The 13,768-nt window shown below is 40.9% G+C and overlaps 1 protein-coding gene across 1 annotated transcript in view; it reads right to left on the bottom strand.

The window, feature by feature from the left end:
* Nucleotides 1-13,768, bottom strand: part of LOC131852722 (dedicator of cytokinesis protein 9) — a 48,305-nt gene that overhangs the window by 24,819 nt on the left and 9,718 nt on the right. The window contains exons 8-27 of the mRNA XM_059203449.1: nt 13,141-13,358; nt 12,657-12,847; nt 11,959-12,203; nt 11,376-11,575; nt 10,843-10,963; nt 10,366-10,638; nt 9,806-9,922; nt 9,296-9,478; nt 8,806-8,943; nt 8,516-8,711; nt 8,082-8,152; nt 6,897-7,056; nt 6,298-6,528; nt 5,882-6,002; nt 5,654-5,797; nt 4,811-5,028; nt 4,112-4,348; nt 3,767-3,918; nt 817-937; nt 281-376 (exon numbers count right to left, since the gene is read on the bottom strand). Of these exons, the coding sequence (XP_059059432.1) occupies nt 281-376; nt 817-937; nt 3,767-3,918; nt 4,112-4,348; nt 4,811-5,028; nt 5,654-5,797; nt 5,882-6,002; nt 6,298-6,528; nt 6,897-7,056; nt 8,082-8,152; nt 8,516-8,711; nt 8,806-8,943; nt 9,296-9,478; nt 9,806-9,922; nt 10,366-10,638; nt 10,843-10,963; nt 11,376-11,575; nt 11,959-12,203; nt 12,657-12,847; nt 13,141-13,358 (3,433 nt within the window). The remainder of the gene's footprint in view (nt 1-280; nt 377-816; nt 938-3,766; nt 3,919-4,111; nt 4,349-4,810; nt 5,029-5,653; nt 5,798-5,881; nt 6,003-6,297; nt 6,529-6,896; nt 7,057-8,081; nt 8,153-8,515; nt 8,712-8,805; nt 8,944-9,295; nt 9,479-9,805; nt 9,923-10,365; nt 10,639-10,842; nt 10,964-11,375; nt 11,576-11,958; nt 12,204-12,656; nt 12,848-13,140; nt 13,359-13,768) is intronic.

Raw genomic sequence — 13,768 nt, 5'->3', positions numbered from 1 at the left:
GATCTGGCAATAGAACTAAAAATACAATGGCAGGTAAAAACAGTGAAAACTCCCTCAATTATATCGTCTATAGGTGTCAATCAAACATCCTTACATACTAGCCTCAAAATATTATGCAACTCTTAATATACAATGAGGTAATTTTACAATATCCAGGATATCGGAAGCTAGAAGAGATCGGGGAATCCACTGTCGCGCTGTGAGAGTAAGAGACTTGTTCGTTCCTTGTCCAAAAGCGAGCTGGTTGTGTACTACAAAACTAGTATATATATTGAATTACCAGATCCACCCGTTCCTCCGACGCCTGCGAGTCGAGCACGAGCACCCACTACTGTACGTACGCGTCGCATTAACTCCGCTACTTCTCCTGATAAACCTGTACAAAAAGAAATAATTTCAAATTTTATCACTTATTTGTAACAATTGGAATAAATACACCGACGGAAGGCGATTAATCCATACAATATTAGAAAATAATATATGTATATGCGAAATCGCGGAAAAAAAGGGAAAAATTATTTAACTTAAATAGGAAAGTGTGTAAAAATAAATTAGTAATATTACGCAAAATATAATGAAGAAACAGTTCGTTTTATTTCAGCTAACAAAAAAAATACAACTGTTCTTATTTGAACAGCTATTTATTATAATATATTTTCAATAATTACTATTATTTTCTAGTGAGTACAATAGTTTTCTGGTGTAGTACAAAATCCAAAATTTTCTTATTACGATAGAGAGGCAAACATGCTGACAACGCTTAATAAATTGTAATCGCTCTAAAAATTAAATTTTTATCATGATGTAGAAATTAACCTGTTCCTTTCATAGCCTTGTCGCTCGTAGCAAAGCAATTGATCACAGATAGAGATTCTTGGAAACGCTTGCAGTTGAGTGCCGTCGAGTCATCCAGTAATTTTGAAACAGCTATAATAACCTGTACACACATAATAATTCAGATGAGTCCAGACGCTTCAGTTAATAGTTATATACAAAATGTATAAAACAGCATAGTAGCTAGAAATAGAGAGCATTAGTAGCCTGTATCAATTAGTACAGACTAACAGTTCAGATGCAATATTATTGTAATGTACAGGCAGCAGCCGCCGTCACGCCGCGCTGTACTTTACTTACTATGGTGCAGTGTACTGTGAATGAATAATTGAAAGTTTTTATTGCTCCTGCATGAGCAGGTAGAGCGCGGCGGCGGCCTGGCGCCGCGCTCTACTGTGTGCGGTGCGGTACCTGCAGGTGCACCCTGGTGAGCGCCGCGTGCTGGTAGTTGGCGCGCATGAGCAGGTAGAGCGCGGCGGCGGCCTGGCGCCGCGCTCTACTGTGTGCGGTGCGGTACCTGCAGGTGCACCCTGGTGAGCGCCGCGTGCTGGTAGTTGGCGCGCATGAGCAGGTAGAGCGCGGCGGCGGCCTGGCGCCGCGCTCTACTGTGTGCGGTGCGGTACCTGCAGGTGCACCCTGGTGAGCGCCGCGTGCTGGTAGTTGGCGCGCATGAGCAGGTAGAGCGCGGCGGCGGCCTGGCGCCGCGCTCTACTGTGTGCGGTGCGGTAGGTGAGCGCCGCGTGCTGGTAGTTGGCGCGCATGAGCAGGTAGAGCGCGGCGGCGGCCTGGCGCCGCGCTCTACTGTGTGCGGTGCGGTACCTGCAGGTGCACCCTGGTGAGCGCCGCGTGCTGGTAGTTGGCGCGCATGAGCAGGTAGAGCGCGGCGGCGGCCTGGCGCCGCGCTCTACTGTGTGCGGTGCGGTACCTGCCGGTGCACCCTGGTGAGCGCCGCGTGCTGGTAGTTGGCGCGCAGGAGCAGGTAGAGCGCGGCGGCGGCCTGGCGCCGCGCTCTACTGTGTGCGGTGCGGTACCTGCAGGTGCACCCTGGTGAGCGCCGCGTGCTGGTAGTTGGCGCGCATGAGCAGGTAGAGCGCGGCGGCGGCCTGGCGCCGCGCTCTACTGTGTGCGGTGCGGTACCTGCAGGTGCACCCTGGTGAGCGCCGCGTGCTGGTAGTTGGCGCGCATGAGCAGGTAGAGCGCGGCGGCGGCCTGGCGCCGCGCTCTACTGTGTGCGGTGCGGTACCTGCAGGTGCACCCTGGTGAGCGCCGCGTGCTGGTAGTTGGCGCGCATGAGCAGGTAGAGCGCGGCGGCGGCCTGGCGCCGCGCTCTACTGTGTGCGGTGCGGTACCTGCAGGTGCACCCTGGTGAGCGCCGCGTGCTGGTAGTTGGCGCGCATGAGCAGGTAGAGCGCGGCGGCGGCCGACCGCCGCGCTCAACTCTGAGCGGTGCGGTACCTGCAGGTGCACCCTGGTGAGCGCCGCGTGCTGGTAGTTGGCGCGCATGAGCAGGTAGAGCGCGGCGGCGGCCTGGCGCCGCGCTCTACTGTGTGCGGTGCGGTACCTGCAGGTGCACCCTGGTGAGCGCCGCGTGCTGGTAGTTGGCGCGCATGAGCAGGTAGAGCGCGGCGGCGGCCTGGCGCCGCGCTCTACTGTGTGCGGTGCGGTACCTGCAGGTGCACCCTGGTGAGCGCCGCGTGCTGGTAGTTGGCGCGCATGAGCAGGTAGAGCGCGGCGGCGGCCTGGCGCCGCGCTCTACTGTGTGCGGTGCGGTACCTGCAGGTGCACCCTGGTGAGCGCCGCGTGCTGGTAGTTGGCGCGCATGAGCAGGTAGAGCGCGGCGGCGGCCTGGCGCCGCGCTCTACTGAGTGCGGTGCGGTACCTGCAGGTGCACCCTGGTGAGCGCCGCGTGCTGGTAGTTGGCGCGCATGAGCAGGTAGAGCGCGGCGGCGGCCTGGCGCCGCGCTCTACTGTGTGCGGTGCGGTACCTGCAGGTGCACCCTGGTGAGCGCCGCGTGCTGGTAGTTGGCGCGCATGAGCAGGTAGAGCGCGGCGGCGGCCTGGCGCCGCGCTCTACCCTGTGTGCGGTGCGGTACCTGCAGGTGCACCCTGGTGAGCGCCGCGTGCTGGTAGTTGGCGCGCATGAGCAGGTAGAGCGCGGCGGCGGCCTGGCGCCGCGCTCTACCGCGGTACCTGCAGGTGCACCCTGGTGAGCGCCGCGTGCTGGTAGTTGGCGCGCATGAGCAGGTAGAGCGCGGCGGCGGCCTGGCGCCGCGCTCTACTGTGTGCGGTTCGGTTCCTGCAGGTGCACCCTGGTGAGCGCCGCGTGCTGGTAGTTGGCGCGCATGAGCAGGTAGAGCGCGGCGGCGGCCTGGCGCCGCGCTCTACTGTGTGCGGTGCGGTACCTGCAGGTGCACCCTGGTGAGCGCCGCGTGCTGGTAGTTGGCGCGCATGAGCAGGTAGAGCGCGGCGGCGGCCTGGCGCCGCGCTCTACTGTGTGCGGTGCGGTACCTGCAGGTGCACCCTGGTGAGCGCCGCGTGCTGGTAGTTGGCGCGCATGAGCAGGTAGAGCGCGGCGGCGGCCTGGCGCCGCGCTCTACCGTGTGCGGTGCGGTACCTGCAGGTGCACCCTGGTGAGCGCCGCGTGCTGGTAGTTGGCGCGCATGAGCAGGTAGAGCGCGGCGGCGGCCTGGCGCCGCGCTCTACTGTGTGCGGTGCGGTACCTGCAGGTGCACCCTGGTGAGCGCCGCGTGCTGGTAGTTGGCGCGCATGAGCAGGTAGAGCGCGGCGGCGGCCTGGCGCCGCGCTCTACTGTGTGCGGTGCGGTACCTGCAGGTGCACCCTGGTGAGCGCCGCGTGCTGGTAGTTGGCGCGCATGAGCAGGTAGAGCGCGGCGGCGGCCTGGCGCCGCGCTCTACTGTGTGCGGTGCGGTACCTGCAGGTGCACCCTGGTGAGCGCCGCGTGCTGGTAGTTGGCGCGCATGAGCAGGTAGAGCGCGGCGGCGGCCTGGCGCCGCAGGCGGGCGTCCCGCGCCGCACACAGCCGCACCACCGCGCTCACCACGCCCGCACACACCGCGCCGCCGCCTGCGGGACCCGCCACGTGGCACATACATTACATGCCATCACAGGTACGTTCTTTCGCGCGCTGGTCTCTGGGGTCTGGGGAGACCAGCGCGCGCGATCGCCAGACCAAACCAGACCAGCGCGCAATCGTTAAAACGATTATCTCACAGTAGAATCGAAGTAAAGTAATAATTTGAAGATCTATAATACGTACCTTCGAAGAGCGTATTAGAAAACTGATTTATATATGCGCGAAGTGCAGCGAATAAATGTCTGTACAGTGTCTCGCTTTGAGGATACTGTAGTAGTTTGAGGTAAGGTTTAGCGGCTACACCCTCAGCGGCGCCCAGATTCTTCATGAAGAGACAAGCGCGGTCGATAATGATCAAACCGACTTCTGTGGCTAGACAAGCTGCAGACCGTATAGCGTGTTCCGTTATTTCTTCTAGTTCTAAAATGATATTATTTTCTATAAACGTATATGAGAGTAGTATAGTTGTAAGATTGAGGTTATGTTGTTAATTTTTTTCTCACTTATGTCAATTGTATTAGAGTATGCCTAATATAAAATGAGATTTACCTATATCATTCTACCTATTCATAACATTTATTTTATGTATCAACAAATTAAAAATATATTTTATTATTTAAGTTATTTCGATTAGTTTAACTAAAGTCATTTTAAAAGTTGAATACCCAAACAAACATTTTAAACATATCTGACGCCAATAGTAGACCTTCCAAAATATTTTTATCTTGTCCTAAAAACAGTTGTTTCAAGATTCAGGACAAAGCTTCAATACAATTTCCAGGGTTAAATGATTTATCGATAGATCGATTTAGTTTTACATGTAGAGTTAATTCTTAATAATGTGCATTAAATATCCTTATTTAAGCAAGCAAGCTTAAATACCTGTTGTAACAGTATGTGTCACCAAATTCTCTCTATTGACTGTGTTATTCTTTTCAACAATCATGGGAGGTTCCTTGGAGAAATCAGGTGGGCTCATCCTGGCTGGTAAAGTGCGAGCTTTGATGGGCTTCGGTTTATCGCTAGGTTCCGGAGTAATGGTCTTCAATTCTGACAATATTTTCTTTCTACCCACGTATTGAAATTGTTCTGCGCAAATCCTGCAGGAAAATGACAAGTATACAGTCTGTTAGAGTAATCGCGTACGCTTTTTGCAAATAAACCCACACACGAGTGACATAAGCGAAATTATATCCTCTTTGATCCGGGATTATTACCACGAGACTTATTACGTAACGTATTCTGTAAACTATACTCGGTGGGAAAATAGAAATATTTAGACGTCCATTCCCTCTCTCGAGTATTGCGATAACTAATAATTATAATTAAACTGTCAAATATCAGTCTTCACTCCAAATAAAATTAAGCTGACAAAAACAGCAGCTGGAGACCGATATAGTGATCACAAATACATATAAAATGATGGGGCAAAGTCATAAAAGTTAATTGATGGATAAAACTGCAAGTCTATTTTCGACTTAAATATGACAGCAATTTTATCCAGCTCCTATACAGTAATGCATCCAACGGACTTGTGTCGAGCTACGACAGCGTGCTTGTGCGGAAGTCAGTGCTAGTACATTTATAACAAAAAGAAACTACAGCTTTCTCTTTCGATTGCAAAGAATTTTCGGTTTAGGAAAGAAAATACACATTAAAAATATACCGTATATAGATACACCTATTTCGGCAGTCAGTTGAACAAAGAAATTTGCTTACACTTACTCTAACACGTTAAAGAAAGACTGTTGTTGCGCCGGAGAGTGTGTCTTCCACCATTCTACGAGTCTTTCATCGTCTAAGTACTTCAACACAAACAGGAAACACAAAAGCACATCTCGCACTTCCTCAGCGGACATTACACCGAATCTGGGACACACACAAATCAGATAATAATAAAACCTAATGTGATTGGAATTGGATATATTTCAGTTCGGATGGGGCGCGTATTACCTGTTGACTTGATCACCAATTTCGCTCAAGTTCAGCCGCCCTATATTTCTAGGTAGCGAGTCCCCACCGGACATTGTCGAGACTGACTCTAGTGAGCTTTGAGATACATTGTTTGTATGATCTATAAACATAAGTGCAGGTGTAACAGATGTATATTTAAATACGAAAAAGAGGAGTCATTGTGGAAATAAGTTTGAAGAATTAAATATTTAAATTGTGGAAGTGGAAGTGTGAAGAATATTATAGAATAATTAAAAACAATGTGTTCATATGAATTAAGGGTACACTAATAAAGGAAGTCAAGTCTGTTGACAACATATAATACAGAAAAAAATACACAATAGGATTAAATTTGACACAATCACAAGAGTCATACAAAATAATCCAAGAAACAGATTTACGAATATTAAACTTACCTTTACCATACATATGGTTTATATTCGGGGGCTCTTTGAAATGTGCAGAGTTCCGCGCGGGCGTGTGATCGAAGTGTAAAGTTAGCCGATTCCGTCGTGGCGTGCTGCTCGCTGACGTCACTTCCTTCGTATTAACGGCGAGATGTGTAGTCGCATCACCGTCCACTTTATCGTGGCCGTTTTCTACCACAGGACTCGCTAGATTTTTCGTTACCAGACGATGAGCATTGTCTGCAAAGACAAAACTAAATTTAAATAATCTGCAGTCTTTTCGTTTTTAATATAAATTTTAGTGTAATCGAAAATTTTCTTTTTGTTTATAAAAAGATGATGAATTTCAAGTACAATGCTTCTGTCCATTTTGTAACCTATATACGGTTATAAAATTAATAATTCCGTTTGCTTTGGTTTCTTTCAAGCGTGAATACTGTACTCGACTTATATTATTTGAGATCGAAATAATCCGGAATACATTTTTATTCACTAGCCGTTTGTAATTGTCGTCCGACTCCTAGGCCTCGAGTAGTATACACGTCTTAATGTATAGATAACGTATACAGTTTTCTAGAATGCGTTAGCGGTGTGAGGCGTGGACTGACCGAGCACGACAGTGAGCCAGGGCGCGTAGAGCTGCGCGAGACGGACGCGCGCGTGTCGCTCGCGGTAGCGGTCGTCGTGCTCGTGCTTGGTGAGCAGCGCGCGCAGCACGCCCAGCGCCACGCGACGCTTCTGTGGCGCCTCGCGCAACGACTGCTCCACCTACCGGACATCCGAACTATCAACGCCACCACCTCTATTATGCTTTATGGTCATGCATATATTGATACTTAATTATATTTGTTAAACTTGCTGAAATAATGTATGGTACTGTTGTGATAGTATATTTTTTTGTGCTAGTAAAATAAAATATGTTTTCTGTAATATTAATCATGTTGTAACACAAGGCCGACGTTTATATATTGAGGAAGAACGGCCTCATTTTAATACAAGTTTGTATGAACTTAAAAGGCTGTCTTTGTATATTGTATCTTGTGTTGTGAAATAAACTATTTGTATCCTAGTTAACCCGCATGACGTCGTCTGTACCCACTTACTTGATATTTATTATTACATAATATATTTTTAAATTATAGCTATGTATTATTCTGATCTAACAATAATTAGTAGGCACATATATCTTGACAGATATTACAAGTGTTTACTGTTTTCTTCGGGTACCAGTTAAAAACTATTATAATTTAAAATAAACGTAAATGTGGTAGTTGTAATGAGTCGAGAGAAAATACTGTTCGCCTATACTCAGTTCTTATCATTATTTAATATTGTTTCGTAAACAATTGGTATAGTGAATTTAAAAATTTGTAGAAAACTGGGGCGGAGATATTATATTGCCAACGAATGAATTGTGAAAGTATAGAACTTGATTCCCGTATGGAGAATACATGAAATGCGAAGAAGTTGTTTTCTATCGCACCCAACATTAAAATTACAATGCTGGAAAAGAATTATAATACAGAAATTGTACTCTCTATGTACTGTAGGGTCTTTAGACTGCAACAACACATTGTTACATATATTCAATTATAAATTATATGTATGTTAGTCTATAAGGTATTTTTAATAAGGGCCTAGTTGCCTGAAATAAAATATCTTTCTCTGGAGTGCTAAACCATCTGCTTTATTATAATTCATGTCATCAACTTCCTAAAAGAATATTCGGTGTCTCATAATAATGGACGCTTGTTATTTTTACCAAGTATTATTAGATGAACATAAAATCTTACATGTCTTAGCAGAACTCCAGCAAGAAAATGTCTCATAATGAAGTCTTCTGTCAACATCAATTTAGCTGGATCTAATAAAAAATAAATTAAAAGTTATTGGATACGCAAATCAATGAAAGAAAAGAAAGATCAGGATGCTTGGATATAAACAGATTACCATACAAATATAACCTTAGAGAAGTATGTGGTTATACACTATATTCTAAATGTTTTAAATAGAAAAGATTTGCACAGTATAAAACTTTTTTACAGAATGTAGAGTTCATATAAAGTTTTATACATGTTGTGAAACATATAAAATGTAAATGTATAAAAATGTCACAATAACTCTTTCCACTAAAATATATATGACAATCATTTGAGGAAATTTATTTATTTGAAATGTGGAGTTGTTGACTATACAAATATAATATAACAAGAGTAACTATACTAACCTTCATCACAGTCTTTGGACAATTTGTTAGCTTGTAAAGGCAAGTTGAACGGCACGAAATGTTCATGAGAACATATTGTTTGAAGAAATGTGAATTTAAAATCAAACAATGCTTTTGGATCACATGCATTGAATTTGTCCAGATATTTCTTTATTTGTCGGAATAAAAATCCTCTATCCATAAATGACAGACATGACTAAAACAAATAATTTGGGAATTAAAAAAAATACATCCAATATGAATATGTCTATAGTTTGAAGTATATTACGTACATTTTAATGTTTCATTACCTTAAGAAAAACGGCGAGATTCTTGTTGAATATATGCGTTTGCATTGGTTGTTGTAAAATGTATGATGGTTCCACCGTGGTGATCAACTTATCAATGTTATCCAAAAGGTCACTATGAAATCTCTCATGCCGTGACATCTAAAAGCATATATTTATTTTAAAAAATAGGTAAATTATATACAGGTAAAAAATATATAGTCAAGTTTCTAGAAATAAAATGTATCTTTCAACACTGTGGTCTAGTAGTAGTGACTATTATCTCGACTATAGATATCGAATCTGTAAGAAACAAACAATCTTGTTGTCAATTTAAATTTCTAACTATTTATCTAGTAACGTAAATAATCAGTATGACTTAAAACTCAATCGAAAAATTGTAATCTTGAATAAAAATTTATAAATATAAACAATTGAAACTTGAAGGAATATAATTATAAATCAATCAAAAGGTACGATACAAAACAATGGTCTTGTTCAAACCCTTACCTACCTTTATTCTTCCAGTATTGATCAGATACTGAGCCATGCTTTTTATAATGATATCAAAAAAGAATCCAGAATACTGCATAAATTTGTGTCCTAATAAGAAATCCTGTTGGTTGGAGTCAACAAACAAGTGAAGGGGCGCAGTCAATACTGTATGAAGTTTGAACTCTACGCAGTTAAAGACATACTATAACAAAAAAAAAATCTTTAGTATTTAAAAAGGTGTATTGCATTTATAATAGACAGCCATCATAGCTCCAGGTCTACATCATCTCTAAAATCCTTATTAATTACTAAAGTTTGTAATAATAGTTTATTTAATTTTTAGTACAAGGTAGTGAAGAAAATAAAAAATATTATTTTTTTATTTATGGTCTATAACATAAATTCAAAACTTTCTCGTACTATTTATAATGTAAAAACTAAAACATTTTCTCTTTAATGATGTATCCTATTGTAAATACATTCAGTAATCAAACGCAACAAAATGAAGGAGTGTAAATTTGTCGCTCACCTTTATATAGCTGTCTAGTAAATCCTTGCGACCATAGTCGTGTATCATGTGAACGAAATGCACTATTAACTTTACTATTTGGTACCCCATGTCTTGAGTGTAGTTTTTCTCAAACGTCTGAAAGAAAGTTTGCGATGATAAATAAAAAAAAAAATACTAAAAAATAAGAGAATTGCATAAATTAATAATTTATGCTACCGATAATTTCTTATACATAACAATTTACCGTTGCATGTGGCAAGTTTTATAGTTCTATCCTTTTTTTCTATTTATTACTTTAGCCAGTAGTTAGAAACTACTTTAGCCTTGAGTATGAAACATATCAAAACATTAATAAATATATATATATAAAGGTAAAAATGGGCGGTGACAAGTTACAATTGTAAACAAAAAAAAATTGTAAAAGTATATAAATTATAGATATTGACACATTTTGTAATAATTAATTATTATGCATATAAAATTCACAAAAAAAAATCATATATATTCTTTGTGAATATTTATTAATGTGCCTATAAAATTATAACAATAAAAAATCAGATATAAAAATGGAAACATACCATTAATTCAAACAGCTGGTTTAATATAGTAGGTAGGAACGCAATCAACGAACTCAGCCTTATTGCATGCGCAGCTTTTAAGGCGTTGCACACGTCATTCCACGGTGGGGGCGAGGGGGACGTTGGGGGTGAACTGCATCGGATTAGTCTCTCAATCTGAGCGAAGAGGTTATGCAGATGCATGTCTCGAGTTGCGACAGTGGAATCTAGGACCAACTGACAACGGAACAGTTGCTTTTCTCCTTCCACCCACACGACGTCTGGGCCTGTGTTCTATTCAAAGAATATACAAAAAATACACAATAAGTAAAAAAAATGTTTGTCTTTGATATTAATAAATTCATTATTATAATATTTTCTTAACGCATTCTTACGACATATAATACAGATTAGTAATACACAAGCGAATTAGAACAGTTTTGTATCAAAATAACTTTATATATGAAAACAATTATATTTTAAAATATCTTAACATACCCCTTTGCCAAGTCCGAGCGGTTGGATGGAAAGATATCCCGAAGGCAAATGCGTAGCGATTGGCAAATTCACTATCTCGTCGACAAACTTATCATTCTTCAGTAATGGAACCCACGCGTATCTGTTAAAAATAATATTATTAATTAAATCCACTTAATAGAACATCGAGGTATAGTAATTACATTCTATTTTAAATTGTTTAGAATAATATTGTATAACGTAAATAAGATATCTATTATTACTTAATATTGATATATGGTACATACACTACTATTAAATATTAATAAAGGTTTGGTAATAAATATATCATGACAACTGACAAGAGATTTAGTATTGATATATCGATTATTACAAATTACGCCACTATTACAGAAGTCTCATATTCAAGTACTGGAATATTATAATTTTCAGTAACATTTTGGCAGGTAAAGAGGGTATAGACTTGATTTTATAAGTCCAAAAACGTACTAATTTAAGTACTATATCACAGTTTTTTAACAAAGTTATAAATAAAAACAATAACTAGAGCTCACCCAATACAAGTTTCAACGTTAGTGTCATTTTTTTTCGCGAGATCACAGGAGATGTGGTAAAATGAGAACAGCAGGTGATGCTGCGCCGTTATCGTAGCCGGTAATCGGATTTTCGCTTCATCACTCCAAATCGGGTTCGCGTTATGATGGAGTACAGAACAACGGTACTGCGCCGTCATACCCGTACGACCATATACTACCTACAAACAAAGAATCAACTTGTAAATTCGTTTACCTTTTAATATAATGGAAGATGGCCTATACTTATATAAGACTAGCTGTGCCTGCGGTTTCGCCCGCATTAAATTTATAGCATATATGTTATTCTGATATATTGCTGTTAAATTTCATCAAAATTCGTAGTAGTTTTTGCGTGAAAGAGTAATAAACATCCATCCATATTCACAAACTTTCGCGTTTGTAATATTAAGAAAATTGAATGAATAATTTTATGAACTATGTGTGTTAGAGGCAGGCACTTTAAGGAACCTTTCGTAACGTAGAAGTTAGTGGTTTTGTTCACTACTTAATTTAGACGACTCTCAACTCTATTTATTATTTACGTCATTCTATACAATCTTACCTGTAAAGGTACATTATCCCCCGAGTCACTATCTCGCAGTTCAATAGAGCATGCTATGTTTCTTGCCCTCGCGAACATTTTCTGTGACTCGAAGTTGAGAGCCAATGGTCGCACATATAAATGATGTATGAAAGCTGCGTAAGGCTGCTCCGGCTCCACATTGAGCGTCGCTAGTTCTAATGTCAGCGGCGACGTGGGTGGAAGGGGGAAAGGTTTTAACGCGGCATAGGCAGTAGTCATGCAATCTGTAGGTAGACAAACAATGGTTACATTCCGGATTTATACACTGTGTCTCAGGGTTTGTAGTATTGGGGTCACTAACATCAAACAATCACTTGTTGTACCGCTTTTGATTATTTTTTTTGTATTCTAACAAATGACATGACTTTTCAAGATTTATATATTTGAAAATAACTCATTTTCTAGTTGACGATTCACTATTTCGATATTTCACAAAATTTCTTCAAATTATTTACTGAACTGCATATTATTTCATAGTATTTAAATTCTTTATTGAAATGTACTTTTTAATATGAGTGTGTGTATAATACTTGTGTATGTTGATACTTTGACTTCTAATGAATGAGTTTACTAGTATTGTATGCTTGTTAAAATACCTTAGATGACAAAATGAGTTGATTTTTACAGCCTTTAATTAAAAAATATGTAGCTATGGGTTATAGAACCCATATACTCACTTGGTACTTGTTCATTGCTCTGCTGTATATTAATACTGAGCCAGCCAGGTATTACTGTCAGTTTGGATAATTTCTCAGGTTTCCGGAAGTCTGATAAAATTTTCATGAGATCATCATCAGACATTTTATTTGGTTCTTGTCTGTAAATGGCGGGAAATTCAGGAGTTGTGTCCAAGTCGTTGCTGTATAATCTGTAAAGTAAAAAATAAACTATTACAGATATTTTTTACGCTAATATTATAAATGCGAAGGTATGTCTATCTTTTTGTTGCCTTTTGACGATAAACGGTTGATTAGATTTGAATAAAATTTGACTACAGAATAGATCGTGTCATGAGAGCGTTCTTAGGATAAATCATGAGACTTTCTTTCATCTAAAAAAACAACACATAGGAGATTTGCTCTTTATTATCTAAACAAACTTATAAAATAACCAGTAATATGTAGTTGTTTATAAAATATTATATATATTTAAGGTACATACCTAAATAAAGGTTTTGCTGCCCAAGCAAAAGGCATTCTGTAGCTTCCCACACGGTTGGCATAAGCTTGTACAGTTTTGTGAACTTTGAGACCGAGGCGAGGGTCTTTAGTAGCTTTGAGGTAGGGTTCCAAAACTTGATTCACATGGCCTTGAAGAATTTTGTCTATTTTCACCACTATGAATAAATCTGGATGGGGATTGTTGACTGACAAAATGACCTACGATACAAGAATAATTATTTAATACAATACTAAATTTAAGTGCATCCATATAAAACATACACACAGTAATTGAAACTGTCAAAATAAAAAAATACTGTTTCTATTCCATTTACAAAATATCTCTATCTAATATATATATAAACTAATAGCTGTGACAAAATTTGCATACCACATGATATAACAGTGATTAAAACAAGTAAAGTAAAAAATATAAAGATAATTGTTAGTGCAATAATTTGGATACTTCATATGAATATAGGTACTGACTATTCTGATATAATTTTCAATTATAAATATATCTTATTATTATATTTTCAATGTTAATTCATAAGCATATACATTTTTATGTTGTTTAATTTCGTACAAAACATTTTTATTTAATTGAATGTATATTCATGTACAATGCA

This window comes from Achroia grisella, unplaced genomic scaffold (genome assembly GCF_030625045.1).
Source record: "Achroia grisella isolate CSIRO2021 unplaced genomic scaffold, CSIRO_AGI_Agris_v1 utg856, whole genome shotgun sequence".
Lineage (NCBI taxonomy): Eukaryota > Metazoa > Arthropoda > Insecta > Lepidoptera > Pyralidae > Achroia > Achroia grisella.
Note: the sequence above shows the minus strand (reverse complement) of the source record. Positions and strands in the feature narration are given on the sequence as shown.